Genomic DNA, 17,483 nt, shown 5'->3' on the forward strand with positions numbered 1-17,483 from the left:
AAAGCTTCAAAATCAGGCTATTTCATACTATGAAAACAACAGTACATTTTGACACATGGGCGTGACACTTTAAAAGTTATACAAAAATTATTTTCATTTTTTCAAAGCTTGTTCAATTATAGCATGTTTTCATTTTTCTTAGAAGAATATTTTTTCCCAAGTGGAAAAGACAAGGGGACAAATCCTTAGCTGATTCAAATCCATTTAGTCTCATGGACTTAAACGAGGATAAGCTGATTTACATCAGCTGATGATCTGGCACAGAGTGTCATTTTAACAATCTTTCTAGAGCAGGGTTTCCCAACCTACGGTTCGGGACCCAAATATGGGTCGCCATTACATTTCAAAAGGGTCGCCAAGTGTCTCCCCAGGTAGCTGTGCCCGCTCCATTCCCCCCATTTTTGAATTGCCTTGGGTCACCAAGTCTTCCTGAATTGTCAAAATGGGCCCCATCTGGAAAAGTTGGGAACCGCTTGTTCTAGATCATGATTATCATTTATTTGACAGGCCATAAACTTCTCCCTTGGCCAATATTTACAGTATGTTTGTGCATCCACGCTGTGTACAATGAGAAGCTACTAGTTACATAACAATAAGCACTTGTGCATACTGATACAGAAAAGAATTGGGTATAACAGTTGAAGGGCAAATGAAGCGGAGAAAGGGGAAAAAAATGGAGGATTTAAATTTGTACAGCCTCCAAATGGAAATTTACAAAAGTCAAACAAAGTAATAGTCTTTGTTTAATTGACATAGAAATTAAAATTGAGTAGGACAACCTTAATTCATATAGAAAACTACTGTGCATTCTTTCAAGGGTATTGTGAGAGGAGCAATTGTTCTTATAACTAGAACTGGAAAAAAACAAAACAAAACCTACACAATGAGACTTCAACAATACTTATAAATACCCATTACATAAGAACATAAAAAGACCATGCTGGGTCAGACCAAAGATTCAACAGGTAGTGATCAGTGCCTCTATGTCAGGTTGGAGGTTAGTTTCTAGTGGAGTGCCCCAAGGATCTGTTCTAGGACCGGTTTTGATCAACATCTTTATTAATGACCTGGATGATGGGATAGATTGCACCCTCAGCAAGTCTGCAGATGACACTAAGCGAGGGGGAGAGGTAGAAACACTGAAGGGTAGGGATAGGGTCCAGAGTGACCTGGACAGATTAGAGGATTGGACCACAAGAAATCTGATGGGGTTCAACAAGGACAAGTGTACAGTCCTGCACTTGGGACGGAAGAATCCCAAGCATTGTTACAGGCTGGGACCGAATGGCTAAGTAGCAGTTCTGCAGAAAATGACTTTGGGATCACAGTGGATAAGAAGCTGGATATGAGTTAACAGTGTGCCCTTGTAGCCAAGAGGGCTAATGGCATATTAGGGTGCATTAGGAGGAACAATGCCAGCAGATCCAGAGAAGTGATTATTCCCCTTTACTCAGCTCTGGTGAGACCATATCTGGAGTAGTGTGTTTAGTTCTACTCCCCCTCCCCCCCACTATAGAAAGGATGTGGATGCATTGGAGATGGTCCAGTGGAGGGCAACAAAAATTATAAGGGGGCTGGAGCCCATGACCTATGAGGATGACTGGAGGGATTTGGGTTTGTTTAGTCTGCAGATGACAAGAATGAGGGAGGTTCCTGAGAGGATGGATAAAGGCTGTTCACAGTAGTGAGGGATGGCAGAACAAGGAGCAATGGTCTCAAGTTACAGTGAGAGAGGTCTAGGTTGGGTATTGGGAAAAACTATTTCACTACGAGGGTGAATTTCTATTTAATTTCATTTTTTAGTTTCCCTTTCTGAAATTAAATACTACAGTGTTGTGCTGCTGTGATGTTTCTCCTGCTACAGGGATGTGACATTTAATTATATCATGGTTATTATTACAAAGTGGTCCAGCTATAGTTACTTCCTGGAACAGATCTTGTGCTCAACTTAGGACTAAATTAAGAAATGCTTCTCCTTTTGTTGGTTCTGAGATCAGCTGCATCGAAGGAGCAGTCATTTAAGGTGTCAGAAAATTACTCTCTTTGTCCTGTCCTGAGGTGATGTGTACCCAATCAGTATGGGGATAGTGGAAATCCTCCACTAGTACTGAGATTTTTATTTTAGTAGCCTCTCTAATCTCCCGGGGCATTACACCATCACTATCACCATCTTGATCTGCTGGTTGGTAATAAATCCTTTCTACTCTATTCTTATTATTATTACATGGAATTGCTATCCACAGAGATTCTATGGGATAATTTGGTTCAATTAATTTTTTGTAGCAGTTGATTCTATGTTTTATTTCACATAAGTGCCACTCCCTCACCATCATGACCTGTTCTCTCCTGATATATTTTGTACTCTGATATGACTGTGTCCCATTGATTATCCTTATTCCAGCAAGTTTCTGTGATGCCTATTGTATCAGTATCACAATTTAATATAGAACGAGAAGTCCTGTGGCACCTTATAGACTAACAGATTTATTGGAGCATAAGCTTTCATGGGCAAAGACCCACTTCGTCAGACCCACTTTGCCCACGAAAGCTTATGCTCCAATAAATCTGTTAGTCTATAACAGTGGTCTCCAACCTTTTTACACCCAAGATCACTTTTTAAATCTCCAAACAGGCAAAGATCTACCGCCCCACTCCTTCTTTGAAGCCACGCCCTCTCTATTCTCCTCCTGTCCATCACTTGCTATCCCCAGCCCTTACTTACACACTCTGATAAACAGTATATTTTTAAATTATGCGATATATAAAATTAATATCACGTGTTTATAGTTATGAAATAACAGGGGACAGAGTGCCAGTGGGGACAGGAATAAGGACAGAGTTCTATGGCTGGGGACAGGAGAGTGGGAACAGAGTTCAGGGAGTGGGGAACAGAATTCTGTGGCTGGGGAAAGGGGACAGAGTTCAGGGAGTGGGGACAGAGTTCTGTGGCTCGGGACAGGGGAGTCCCCTGTATCTGTCTCCTCCCAGGATTCCCCTCCCACCCAGAGGGAAACCAGCATGTGCTTGCCTCGGGGCCGACCCCGTGCAGGAAAACCCCGTGCGCGCCTGCCCCAGGGCCGACTGCCCCACGCGTGCGTGCCTCCCTCGGGGCTGACTCACCCCTCCTGTGCGGTGCAGAAAGCCGATGCTCCCTCCTGCAGTACACCCAGCAGAGCAGCTAGCGCTACTTCCGGAATTGCCGGAAGTGGCGCTAAGCTGCGGGACTTCTGTCCATTCCCGGGAAGCTGACACTACCTCCATTTTCACCGGAAGTAGGTAGTGGGGCTTCTTGGGGGTGGGAGGGAAATGGGGGCGGAGAGGACAAGACGCCTCACGATCGACTGGTCGAGGACTCGCGATCGACCAGTCTATCGCAATCGATCTGTTGGTGACCACGGGTCTATAAGGTGCCACAGGACTTCTTGTTGTTCTTGAAGATTCAGACTAACACAGCTACCCCTTTGATGCAATTTAATATGAGGCACTCTAGCTCATCCATCTTATATTTAGACTTCTATCATTGGCATATAAGCCTTTAAAAGCTTGACACTCTTTATTTGTCTGCCATGACATGATGGAATTGAATGGGACTCTATTATTTGACTGTTTCAGATCAGATCTCTCTGACATTTGATCATTTTCCATCCTCTCTGCCTTACTAGGACATAGAGTATCTCTATTAATAGATCCTTTAGTTAGGGTTGGTCCTGCTTTGGGCAAGGGGCTGAATTCGATGTCTTCCTAGGTCTCTTCCAGACCTAGGATTCTATAATCCTCCCCGTAGGAATGTCTCTGTCTGGACCACATGGTCTTGTGCACCTGTCGTACCCCCCCTCCACCCTCTTCCCGCCAGTTCTTAGTTTAACAACTGGTCTCTCTCAAATGTTTTCCCTGTTCCCAATGAATCTAAATCCCTTCTCCCTACACCATCATCTCTCCCATGCATTGAGACCCTGCAGCTCTGCCATTATAACTGGCCCTTCATGTGGAACAGGAAACATTTCAGAGAATGCTAGCACAGAGGCCCTGGATTTCCATCTCTTTCCTGGGAACCTAAATTTGGCCTCTAGGTACTCTCTCCTATCCTCCCCTATGTGAATAGTATAGTGTGCAATGACTATTGGCTCCTCTCTAGCCCTACACTGAAATCTATCTAAATGTCTCGAGAGATCCACAACCTTCACACTAGGCAGGCAAGTCACCATGTGAGACTCCCGGTCTGTGTATGTTTCTAATGATTGAATCCTCCATAACTATTAACTGCCTCTTCCTAGTAACTGGAGCTCCTGCCCCCATTGTATCCACAGTGCAAGAGGATAGCACAACAATTTCTGGAAGGAGAATCCTAACTATGGCATCATTTCCCTCTGCTCCAGTTGGATGTTCTCCTTTCCTGAGACTTTCATCCAATTCAATAGCACAAAGGCTGCCAGATTTGGGGTGTGCTACCCTTGACGTACCCCACCAAGGTTTATGAGAATTGGCATATGACTATGCATAATTCAAAGATCCTTTGGACATGTAACCCATCTATTTTAATGTCACAATCTGCTGGGTCTGTTTTTTGTACATTTATCATTCTACTATGTGACGTTATAAATATGAAGTCTGTAAATCTATTTCTAGCCTTAAATGTGCTAATGAGGGCCATTAGGGGCCTCAGAAACTTAATGACTCAGTGATCAACTGAATGACCTGCAGATAGTGTTATTTGTCCTGTAAGCCCAATCGGTAGTTGATCTTAAAAAGACATGTGACCATACCACCTGGTACTAAAACCTGGTATTTTTTCATGGGAAGGGGGGGATGACAAACAAAGGATTCCCACCATGGAGGAAAGTCTATTTAAATAATGAGAAGCAATCCCCTTTTGTCTTCAACTGGCTTTTGAAACTCTCAGGCACACCCTAAAAGGATATAAAAGAACTCTGAAGACCCAAGTCAGAGTAAAAGATTTTGACTCTGTTTTGAAGCTTTTACCTCAGAGAAGAAGAGCTGTTTAGTATAAGAATCTGTGTCTAGCAAGTTTCTTAGTGGATTAGAACTAGTTATGCATTTTTTATTTGTTCTGATTTAGTAACTCACTTTAATCTGTCTGTTTTCAGTTGCAAACACTTAAATCCTATTTTTTGTACTTAATATAAACGTCTGTTTATAATCAGGCCCACTGTGAATAACTGTTGTGGGGAGGGGAGGAGCCACTGTGCAGAACTCTCTTTCATTGATAAAGAAGGCAGACATCCTTATGAGCTTTCCCTGTGTAAAACTTTTATACAGGTTAAGACAGATTTGTTGGGGGGAGGGGTTGGTCCCGTTTGGGGGTTGGTTTCCTGGGTGCTGAACTGAGTCTTCCCAGAGGTAAAGTGGTTCAGTGTCTGCATTGCTCTTCAGTGGGGCAGTAACCCCAACTCTGTTCCTTGTCTGGGGGAGACCAGAGGACCTGGCCCAGCAGGACAGAGTGGCGGGGAGCCTCACAGAACAAGCTGGTGAGTGTCAGTGGCATGATCAGCACACCAGGGAACAACCCCAAAGGGACTTCTGTGACTGCTCCCAGTCACAGTGATGCAGTGAGCAGGGCAATGTACACAGCTGGTTGCCCTGGATGCTAGCAACAATTTTACATGTGCTCTACCTGTGGTGACTGGAGAACAAACAAACAAAGTAGTTACTGCTTTCTTATTTTCTGTTGCTTATTTTGGGAAAGGGAAATAGAGGCAGGAAAATCAGCAAAATGAGTAAGAGTGAGGTCAAAAGAAACTGGAACTTCACAGACTCAAGCGGCACAGAAGGAAGCGGAACATAAAAGACAAATGGAATGAAGAAGGCTTGAGACAGAAGTGCAGGCTGCTCACAAAAGTCATCAAAGCCCAGAGGCTGACCCTGGAATTGAAATACAAAATATAGGAATCCCCAGAGAGCCAGAAGGTGAGCATCAGTGGCATAATCAGCACACTGAAGAGCAATCCCAAGGGAATTTCTGTGACTCCACCCCACCATACTACACTGTCCCAGAGAATCTCACCTATGTATCTCTCTGTCTCCCTTAGCTCCTCTAGTTCAGTCACTCGGCTCGTACACAGTCTCTGAAGGCCGGCAGCTCCTTGAGCTGAATCCATACACATCACCAGCCCTAGGCTCCGTTGCAATCATACGTGCTGCATTGGGTGCACTGAACTGGATAGCCCATACTCTATTGCTGGGCTTCTGCCTGCATTCTCTGTCTACTGCTGAAGCTCATTCCTAGGCCCAGCATATGGTCCCTCAAACAGACACATTAAGAAGAAAACAATGGGAAATTAGTCTTCCTTTTACAGCCCTCAGTATTCAGATTTGTGGGTGCATTACTTTAAGCACATGAATAGTCCCGGTGAAATCAACAGGAATACTCACATGCACCTCACTGCATCAGGGCAGGCAGCAAGAGCCTCCTTCTTATGCCCTGTGTATGAAATGGGCAAAACTAAGTAACTTACACTCACCCGGGCAAAACAACCATGCAAGAATAAAGCTGTTAGCCACTCCAAAATGGGACGACTAATCTAGCCCTCTTTACACCTGTCAGTGAGGGAAGTGTTTGCTGTATCCTCTAAAAAATGGCACAAAGTCTCCCAGAACTATCTGCAACTGAAAGCTGTTCCTAGAAACCCAATAGTAATCTGCCAAAACTTGTTTCATATTCTGTACAGTATATGCCTCCGACACAATTTCCTTGAGTACAGGTGGAGATCAAAATTAAGGGCCAGATCCAAAGTCTGCTGAACTCTTTGGAAAGACACACTGATTTCAATGGGCATATTATTGGATCCTAAACCTAGATTCACTTTTTCTTTGCCACCGGGCAATCTATTACATTCACAGATCTCCTTCATATTTTGATTTTATTTACCCTGACATGTGAGGATGCCAGGACTGTTAATCTCAGAGAGAGATGAAATGAGTGAAATAATATCTTTTGTTGGACAAACCTCTGTTGAAGTAAGAGACATATTTCTGTACTGACTCAAATCTTTTCTTTAGGTTTAGGAAACTTATTCAGAATTTCACAGCTAAGCACAGGATGGAACAGAATATTAGAATACAAAAATAATGACTCAGAGTTCTTGAAAATCATGAGATTGTCTTAAAATCAATTGATTAAAATAAAATAAAAAAAACATGGATCATGTTTATAATCTTGCGATTATTTGTCTGTTTAAGACATTTATGAACTTCTTCTCCACAACCATTAGACTTGTCTATACAGGAAAGCTGCACCAGTTCAACTTAAATCGATTTTTAAATGGATATACTAAAACCAGCGTGAACCCCTGGAAGGTTATTCTTTTTAGTTTAAGAGTGGCTTATTGTGGTTTACTTAAACCTATTCCCAACTGATTTAAGATACATTTTTAAAAAGCCACTTTCACTGAAATTAAGTGTGTCCACAAAGAGATTTGCACACAGAGTAAACACTTCAGTGTACGCACACTCTTCCGAGTGTGAACCCACTCTCCCATGGAACCAACTAGCCCTGAATATTGCACACACATGGAAATCACTTCCACCTTACTGAATATTGTATAAAACATTCTGTATACACCAAGATTTGCACTTGTCTTCTGCAATATATCATAATTAAACAAAGGACTTCTGCCTTCACAGAAGGCTGACACTGAAGAAAGCGTTCAAATTCTTCCCAGATTCTGGCATATTGGAAACAATTGTTAGTTTTCACAGCCCTCCTTGACAAGGGCAACCTTGTCAGAAGCAGAACAGTCAGATAATTAAATCAACTGTTATACTTAAAAGGTATTCCCATATTTTTAGGTATCATTTAAGGATAAAATTTGCCCTGATGTACGTGGGCAATACCCACTAAAGTAAGCAAGGATGCTTGCATATCCATCCAAAGTCAGAATCTTGCCATAATTTTAAAATACATTTGAACAGAGTAAACAGCAAAATCTGCATATCTGACTGCAGATGCATCTCTCATTTTCTGGTACCAATTTTTATCTTGCTATGCTATGAATAAGAAACAATTAAGAGCTGAATATTCATAAATGCGTAAAATAAATGGAAGTGTGCAAATACAAGTGAGAAGTCACATGCATACACGCTCATGATGTCTTCATTGGGGGTATCTGCATGCCTAAAATAGACACATGCTAATGCACACAGTTTTGAAGATCTGATCCTATAATATAACAGACCGAATTTGTCTGATGTAGTTTCCGAGCAAATCTTAACAGAAATTATACAGCATGGTAAAGTGACAAATAATGGAGAGGCTCTGAAGTTTCTTCCTCAGGTTACAATTCTAATGTATCAGGATGATGAATTACTTAAATAAGCTTTATACTGAAGAGCCCGCAATGGGGCCTCCCTAGGAGCAGGGTCCTCAGCCCCAGCTGGCCCTGCTCTTGGGGAGGAGGCTTCGCTGCCACAGCGAATCCCCTTCTCCAGAAGCCAGACTAGCGGGGCCTGCTGGCTCCATTGCAGGCTCTGCAGCCAGCTCCCTGGGGAGCAGAGCGGCAGCCTTTTCCGGCCCTGTTCCCATGGAGCCAGCTCCTGGCAGAATTTAACTGATAACGCCGATAAGCGTCAACCTGTCAGTTACCAGGTTAATTGGCTAAACTCTAACATCCCTACGACTGATACCAGTTTAGACTGTGTGCTCTCACAGGCCTGACTTTCAAACCATCTCCTGCCTCAGTCTCCTTAATGAAAACATTACCTAGGGCAGTGTTTCTCAAAGTGGTCCATGGATCTCCTCTGAAAAACCTGCTAACTGGCTGCTCCATTGTGTTTATTTACTGGCTCCCCAGCTATGGCGCTTCATGGCTCCCATTGGCTGCAGTTTGCCATTTGCAGCCAAGAGGAGTTGCAGGAAGCAGCGGACTAGCCCACGTCACTTCCTATGGCTCCCCTAAACGACAAACCACAGCCAATGGGTGCCACGAGCCTCTGCGACTGAGAGGCCAGTTAGCAGATTTCTCAGGGGATCCGCGGACCCCTTTGAGAAACACTGATCTAGGGATATTAGCACTCACTTGTGTTTTAACGTGATTTGGAAGATCCTAGAGAATGTATTTTTCTATACTGCTCAGCTACAGGATTAGAGTTGTGCAGCTATAAAAAAAACTTGAGTATTGCTTGCTGTGGGTGATGCAGAGGTACATAATAAAGTGACTCACAAATCACAGTGGAAATAATGGTTATTCTAAATACCTCCCTTCCCAAGATGCACAAAATAGCAAACAGCTAAAATCTAATAGTTTATACATGGTAGATGATGGGCAGGATGGTGTCCTTTTTGTGATTAAACTACCAGACTGGCACATACTCAAATATTCTTTCCCAATTTCTATAGTCAGTGACAGTGTTTTTTCCTCCTTGTTTCTCCTAATAAACTTAGTATGGCTTGAAAGTTCAAAGTCCTATAAAACACTGCTAAGAAAGAATTCCATTGGTCTGTGTGAAATCTCTCTGTTCTAATCTATGAAGAAAGAAGATACTGAAAGATCCATGCATTTACAATAAATAGATTGATATGTATCCAGGTCTCACGCTGGTTGTTCAGAGATTTCACTTCTACAGTATTGTGTTGTATAAATGGTAAAGCATTTTTGTCCACAAAGCAATTGCTTCAGACCTCTGAATCAAGAGCTCTTCTTGCCACATCTCTTCCACATTTTGCCAGTAAGTAAATATGAATGAGCCCATTTGGACAAAGACCATATATATATGGTGCTATGTGTGCTATTGTGACATTTCAGGCTATTATGGATCATACTGGCTCTCTAAATTATGAACAAAGTTAAATATGATAAAATACATTTTAACTCACATCTCAAATGAAAATATATGTTGGTAGGCCAGATCCTTAAATTCGCATTGTTGTGTTTATTTCTAGCTGAAAAATGATAGTTACAATGCTAAAACCTGAATATAACCAGAAAAGCAGACAAGAAAAAAAATATTCAGATCAATTCTGATGTGAAATCTGCCCCAAGGCAATATCCTACTTCTGTGCTTTCATTTGTACCAGAAAAAAATATAGAGGAGACATTTACATGTATATTTAAATAGAAAAGATATCTATCGTTATTTTGCTGCAGTACACTCACTGCAGCCATCTAAACACAACCTTCTAATGTGTTCACTAGAACAGAAAGCAGGGGGTTTCTTAGTGCTTCTCATTAAGTTTAACACTGACAGTTCAGATGAAAGAGAGGAAAAAACAGGAAAATCTTGACTGCTCTCCATCCAAAAGCTGCACATATATAAAAGGAAATCTACATGCCTTTCAGAAAGAACATGCATGGCTGCTTAGAGCACATTGAGATTATCTGTCCCTTAGGGAATTTCACAAAGATACACAAAAATTCTATATAAACAGACCTCTGTGTTCAGGCTTTTGGGCAATTTTTACTAATTGTGACTAATGACTAAGAAACCCCTATAGGGGCACAGTACCCCAAATGCCATTTTTAAGGACATATGCATACAACCCTCAAAGAGACATCTTTATCTGTCATCATGCCACTGCCCTCAACTCTTCTGTTTTATATCTTGGGCCACTATTTGATTCAAATCTTAACTGAACAATGATCAGACCAATATACTCTATTTTTCGGGCCTCGGTATGCCATAGATTTCTGCATCCAGGATAATTACACAGCAGTGAAAAACCAGGCTCCCTGATCACAATCGTATTTTAACCTAACAAAATCCAATTGTGAACAAGAAATTATTATGGTTTAATTTCCCCATAAATTTTGCCTTTAGGAAAAAAAACACAACAAAACATCTCATTTCTGTGATACCATTCTCAAAATTGATGTTTTAAGAGCCAAGCATGTGACACAGTCCCAAAACAAAGAAAAATCCACCCTCACATACATTCACAGTAAGTATGTATACTCAGGCTGAACTATTTATTCTGTCAGTTAAACCCAGGACAGTGTTATACATGTAACCTTCCAATTACTGTTGTGCACTATTTTAAACTCACTTATAGCCATGCTTGAATATCATGATAATGTGATGGATTTATATGTGAAATGAGTGCACACCTTCTGCATCATCACTGCAATCAACTAACGGCCGATTAAAAATTCAATTGCTTTGCAAACCCCATAGTTCTGGTTTTCAATGTTATTTTACAATCTTAATCAATTATTCAGATAGCTACCAAGTCAGCTAGAAGAATGCTCTCTGATAGCTCATTTGCAATTTAAGAAAACTGAAACAAAGGAATGGTTGTGAGAATTTGGTACAAATCTATATACCTTTCTCTTCCGGTCCCGGGATCTTTTCCTGTGTTTTCTTTTTTTCTCGTTTTCTTCATCAGCATTAATTTCTAAATCCCTGTTTTTCTTTAGCTGTGATGCTGCATGAGCCATAATACACTAAAAATCCTTTACAACAATGATTCCTTGTAAAAGGTGATACCCTCAGGCACCTTAACCAGCCCTTTCAGCAAATGTTCCAATGACTGGAAAGGATATATTAGATCAGAGCCAGGAACACATTCAGAATCCAAAGACCTTATAAAAGCTAGTAGGCACTACCAAAAAAAACAAAAAAACAAAACAAAAAAAACCATGTTTGCATATTTCTTCCTATACCTTTCTGTACCTGAATCTTTATAAAGCAGTACAGCCATCGTAATGCATTTAAGGTAATGAAAAAGACAGCTGGGACAGAGAAAGCTGTATTATGGCTGTATCCCCTGCCACCAGCTGGAAGTGTCTAAGTGATTCCTCTGAAAGGGGAATGCTGAAAAGGAGGGTCTTATATTTAAAAAAATTCCACAACAACAACATATGCTGCATTAAATTTTTTACCAATCTTTAAATCTATTTTAAAATCCTATAAAAAAAAAGGAAAGTTCATTATCTATACTTCCCAGCTAGTACTGCATGGTAAGTCACTTAACCTACAATGAAATGGAGCAGCTCCTACTTTAGGTTAACTGCTGATGGTGACAAAAAAATAAAATAAAAATTTCATTTTACCATAGAGACCCTGACTGCATCATGCAGAAAACAATGCGTGCACTGCCATATCTTCACAGTGTGTCCTTTATGCTGATTTTTCAAACCCACGGCATTTTGTGGGAGAGGATTACAGAAAGCTCTGTTGTTTTTTTAAAACCATACTTATTACAACACATCATAGAGACAGAAAGATGTGATCATGCTAGTGTGTGAAACAGGCATTTAATTCATAAGAGGTTTCCTGGCACCATTGTCTTACATGAAAAGGGGGGGAGGGCTGTGTCACGAGCATGATCTCCATGTATTTAGAATGATAGTTTTAAGCGTTTATGTTTGGGCTCGCTTCAATCACCTTACAATTTTTGCCACCTGAGTCCTCAATGACTGCAGCTTTTGACTATTCATTATGGAATAGCAGCAGCACTGGAGGCCTGCAGCAGGATCTTTTACTAGCAAGCACACAGAACAAGGTACCCAGTAAATAAGGAACCATATTTTTCCACTCTAATGTGAACAAATAGCTTGCTTAGAAATTGCTATTTTTAACCTTTAACTGACTATAGAATGCCTAATGAATGTTAGCATTTCAAGGCACAGGCTGATTCTTTAGGAAATCAAGGCAGAAATTACCTTAGCAAGTAAAAATAGATTTTCAGACATCACTGACTTTTTTTGAAGAGGAAAAATAGTATTTAAAACAAAAGTAAAAAAGCACTTGAATTTGCAGTGCAATCGGCTAAATCGCCTTGCCAGAGAGCAGTATACAAGGCCGAGGTGTCATATGAAGTCTTGTACTCTCTTCCCTGGGACTAGAGCAGTGTTTCTCACCTTTTTTTTTTTTTAATTTATAAAGTACCCTTTTAAAATAATTATAAATACCCCCAGTACCTACAGTTTTCAGACATTCAACATTTTTTTCTACCATTGCAACACATTTGTTTAAACAACTTAATCGTATCCAGGCGGGCAAAGAAATTTGTGGGTGTAAAAAGTACAAAAATAATAAAATGTTGTAAAACTTAAAACAAAAATTTAGTTTTCTCCAAACTTCAGTTGTGTTGATGTACCCCCCCAGGCTTCTCTAGGGTACCCCTAAGGGTACTCGTACCACTGGTTGAGAAACACTGGACTAGAGAGATATTCTATGGAGCCCAGATTGCGAATTCCAATGAATGGTATGCAACTTCTTCACTTCATCTGTCATTTATTTGACTAAAAGTAAATCTTTTTTAAAATCTCAAAAGTCATTTTCTTAAAATCCAACAAGTGGACTTATGTTTGGCTACTATCTAAATGCACAGTAGAAATCTGTGTTAGCTTTTATGAAAAGATGCTCAGAGATGGAGAGCTCTCTACCTATTATGGATCGTTTTTAGTGATTCAGTAAAACCATAACAGTTCTCTGTCTGCACCTATAAAAGCCAATCAGTAGCTCATTGCACCTTTAAATCACTATAGACCAATGAGTGCCCACTGTTCTTAGATTTTGTACCAACAGTGACTGTTCCCCTTTTGACCATAAGCTTTAAAAAAAAATCAATATATTTGTTTCTTTTTTTCAATATGCTAACACTGTATATGGGGAAAGTATATCTATTTCTGCCCATTAGCCTCCAAGAGACCCCCTATCTTGCAACTGCTGAGTGTGCTCAATAAAGCCCATTTCTTTTCACTGTCAAATCTGCAACATTTAAACAATCAGGTGTGGAAGAGGGTTGGGGATATGGGTTCTGATTATAAAGTTCCACAGCCTTAAGCAGGACATTCCTTTGACTCTTAAATTCAACTTATGTAGTGCAAATGATGGAAGCCTCAACTGGTCACATGGTTCATTGGCGAAACAGGGGTTACAAAAATGGGGGGAAGTGGGCAGTGGCTTTGGAACAATTTTTATAGTGGAAGTGCTGAAAGCCATTGAGCAAACGCATCAATCCTGTTTAGAACGGAAATCATTTCAAGCCAGGCGTGCAGCTGCACCTCCACCAATCCTGCCCCTTGAAGTGGGGACACATTAAGGAACCAAGCAGATTCTAGATCAAGAAAATAATTGAGATAATGTAGTACTATAGGAGGGTTTGCATCTCACAACATTACTTAAGATGTTACATTTGATTTTTTAATCAAGAACACACACATTTACTTTTAATTGATCATAAGCACAGTCTTGCTGAAGAAATGAAGCACCTGATTGACTTGTGTGATCTTGTATAAACATTTGTTTTGTTGATGTCAGGCTTATATATGGAGTTCTACCAGTAATAACTACTAAGGGCCAAATTTGGCTTTGGCTTCAGTGAGAGCCATAGATGTGATCCAAAGACAACGTTTGATGTTAAAGAGTTGGTTGCTAATCTGGACTGCAACAGACATGGTCATGCTACCACATGTAGATTTCAAAAATCATTGATGCAAAACAGTTTGCAATATGGGAGTAATAAAGTCAGGGTAAGGCAACATAACTGAAGTCAGGCCAATGGCCTGATGTAACCCAATGCAGTAGTGAGTCAATTAAAAACCAGGAGTGTCTGCTAGAGTGAGTTGATGGAGGAATGTTAGGAAGTGCAACATAAATCCTACTGTGGAGAGACTCTGGGAATGAAAGTTTGAAGTGCTGTAGAAAGAAAATGTAGGACACTGGGAGTAAGGGGTAAAGCTTTGGTGAGGAAGGAAGCTAGTCCCACACTTAAAAACACAAGAATTGTCATCCAGGTAACCTGGGTTCATTTCTTGTTCTGTCACTGACATTCTGGGCCTCAATTCCTCATCTGTACAAGGAAGTTATTATTGCTCTCTCTCTTAACATGGTACACAATGTTTGTGAAACAGTCAGACCACACAAAAATGGCAGCCAGGTGAGTGCACAGAGAGAGAGAACTGAGTCCCTTTTACTTATCATCCATCCTCATCTTGGGCTTGGAATAGTGCACTAGCCCCCACCTTTGAAAAATTGAATTAAACTTCTCATTTAGCTAAAAGAATTGTCACTTATTTTCCATTAGTATTTTGAACCTGCGATGCTCCCTAAAGCCTTTTAAATTTACTGGTCTATGACTTATGACTAAACAGAATAAAAATAATGTAATACCGTATTTTGTATGTTCAAAATACTTTAGGCACAGTATTTTAGCATGTTGACAGAAAGAATGATTTGTGTTTATGATGGTTAAATATTCAACAGCTACCAAAATCCTTATTCCCGGGCCAGACTCCATGCATGCAGACATAGTTCAAGCTTCTACTAATAAGGATAACTCTAATAAGTGAGGATAATAAATGAGCCTGGTTATTCACCCAATTTACACAGGACTGTGAGGATTTCACCTCTCAGCAAAGCCAGTTTATTCCTGACTATATCTTCAGTTAATTACCAACTCGAGCAAAACATGTGGCTTGTTTTTAGTATGTGGATTACAATAACTACGTGAGCTGTGGCGCCCAAGCTCTGAAGCCACTGAAGCGGATTTTAGAGAAAGTGTCTTTTAAAGCTAAGATTTTAGAGAAGTGGCACTTTGGCTAGTGAACTGACAGTGAAAGGGGAATTATACCCTTTAATTTGGAGTAGTATTGTGGGGGATGGAGGCTTTGTGAAACCTACAGCCTGGAGTGATACTGAAAAGTAAAGTTATGAGAAAGACATGAGTGAAAGTTTGTGGACAGCTCCTGAAAATAGATAATACATCCAAAATCTTTGCTTTGGGCATAGATGGGTGGGCATTATGGTCTGAAGTTGATATGGCACAGAGGGAGTAATTTCTGGATGGACTATGCTTCTTATCAACCCATGTGTCATAGCTTACTTCTGCAAGAAGTGCAACAGACACTAGTAAAATTTATTAAATACTTATCACAAAATATGAAGGGTTGACTGTAAGCTGGGGGTGGGAAAGTAATTTAACAACCTCACAAGAGGAAGGGTCATTTGTTTTAGCATGCTTCATGCATTCACCTATTGTTTCCAATGTTAATGCTACATTCTAAAGACATATTGCTGAAGCATCTTAGCACATAGCACTGTGTCAAATGTCAGAAAACCATAAATAATTAAGTTGTATCCTGCACAACTACAGCCATTATTACAATGAAACAAAACAACAAACAAAAAGGAAAGATTTATGACCTGATTTCTGGGTTCCATTAATTCACCAACCACCAACTAAGGGAGCAAAGATGGTACATATACATATATTTAATATATTGTGATAATAATTCACTGATTGAAATAAAAACAGGAGAAAATAAAGTGGATATATTTGGTTCAGAAAGAATTGCTTAGCAAGAACATGGAAAACCAATAGATTCCTGAAAATTGAAACAAAATTTCTGCTTTAAGACTGATACCTTTAGGGTAGACAGAACATGATATAAACAAGTAATACTTGATACACAAAACAAATAAGGATGAGAAAGTTTGATGGTGAATCAGGGTGGTAAGAAGATCCTAAGGCACTTTTTCACAAATTTGCACTGGTAAACAAAGTATGAGTAGTAATTCCACCCCCCCCCCCACCTTACAACAATAGATAGAACACAACTAGCAGACAAGAAAGAAAATGGAAATTATTGGAGCATCAAGCCTCAACACAGAAAAAAAGGAATTCAATATATCTTGTTATGATTCACTACTGATCCTTGAAGTCTCTTGGTTACTTGACTCTGGACAAGGGATTTGCGGGGGCGGGAGAATCTATTTTATTTCAAGACATTCATATTTGCCAGAGAGGGGAAGCTATGTTAGTCTGTAACTTTAAAAAAAAAATTCAAAAACAATCAGTAATCCTGGAGCACCTTAGAGACTAACAAAAATAGATATAGTGTCATGAGATTTCATGCGCACAACAGGTGTTCCTTCTAAGCTGCATGGCACCACAGTTTCACAGGGGATTCCTCAGCCCTGCCCAATCAGGGCTCATTTAGATTATGCGGAACAATTGAAAAAGGATATGCAAATTCTGCATGAATTTGCATATCTTCTTCCGATAGTAGTTTAGACGTGGTGATACCCCCCCTGCCCTTTGTCGAAAAGCCGCTCTTCCTCAAAAACAGGGTTTTCGACAAAGGTGGGAGGGGTTGCCGAAAAAGCCGCATCTAAACTACTTTTACTTTTGAAATCTCCATTTTCGAAAGTTCGGTCGGAAAAAGATATGCAAATTCCTGCAGAATTTCCATATCCTCTTTCGACTGTTTCACGTAGTCTAGATGAGCCCTCAGTCAGCTCCATGCACAGAGCCCTGAGCCTCTCTCTGGGTGGGGCTGATTAAATTTTTCAGTTTATAATGCTCAATAAACAGGAGTGGTGAAAAGAAGAGAATGAGAGGTAGGAAGTAACAAAATTTAATAGAAATAGGGAAAAGTACTTATTCTCCCAAGTTATTACTTGCTATGGGTCCTGGAGAAAGAATATACAAATTAAATGGAGGTCCTGACTTTAAAATAATTCCATGTTAAAACTGTCAACTCAAACATAATCCTTCAAAAGAAGTTCACAATAGAGAATAAGAA

At 40.3% G+C, this 17,483-nt stretch overlaps 1 protein-coding gene across 5 annotated transcripts in view; it reads right to left on the reverse strand.

Moving 5' to 3' along the window:
• Positions 1-11,732, reverse strand: part of ANK3 (ankyrin 3) — a 350,441-nt gene extending 338,709 nt beyond the window's left edge. For 3 of the 5 annotated variants that reach the window (XM_014573512.3, XM_014573510.3, XM_014573508.3), the window contains exon 1: positions 11,274-11,475. In XM_014573512.3, coding sequence (XP_014428998.2) covers positions 11,274-11,387 — 114 coding nt within the window. In that variant the 5' untranslated portion in view covers positions 11,388-11,475. Of the gene's footprint in view, positions 1-11,273 lie in introns of all 5 variants that reach the window. The other 2 variants (XM_075934865.1, XM_014573517.3) reach the window with 2 other exon arrangements.
• Between the last annotated feature and the right edge of the window lie 5,751 nt (positions 11,733-17,483).

The sequence above is a fragment of the Pelodiscus sinensis genome, chromosome 8 (assembly GCF_049634645.1).
Source record: "Pelodiscus sinensis isolate JC-2024 chromosome 8, ASM4963464v1, whole genome shotgun sequence".
Taxonomy (NCBI): Eukaryota; Metazoa; Chordata; order Testudines; family Trionychidae; genus Pelodiscus; species Pelodiscus sinensis.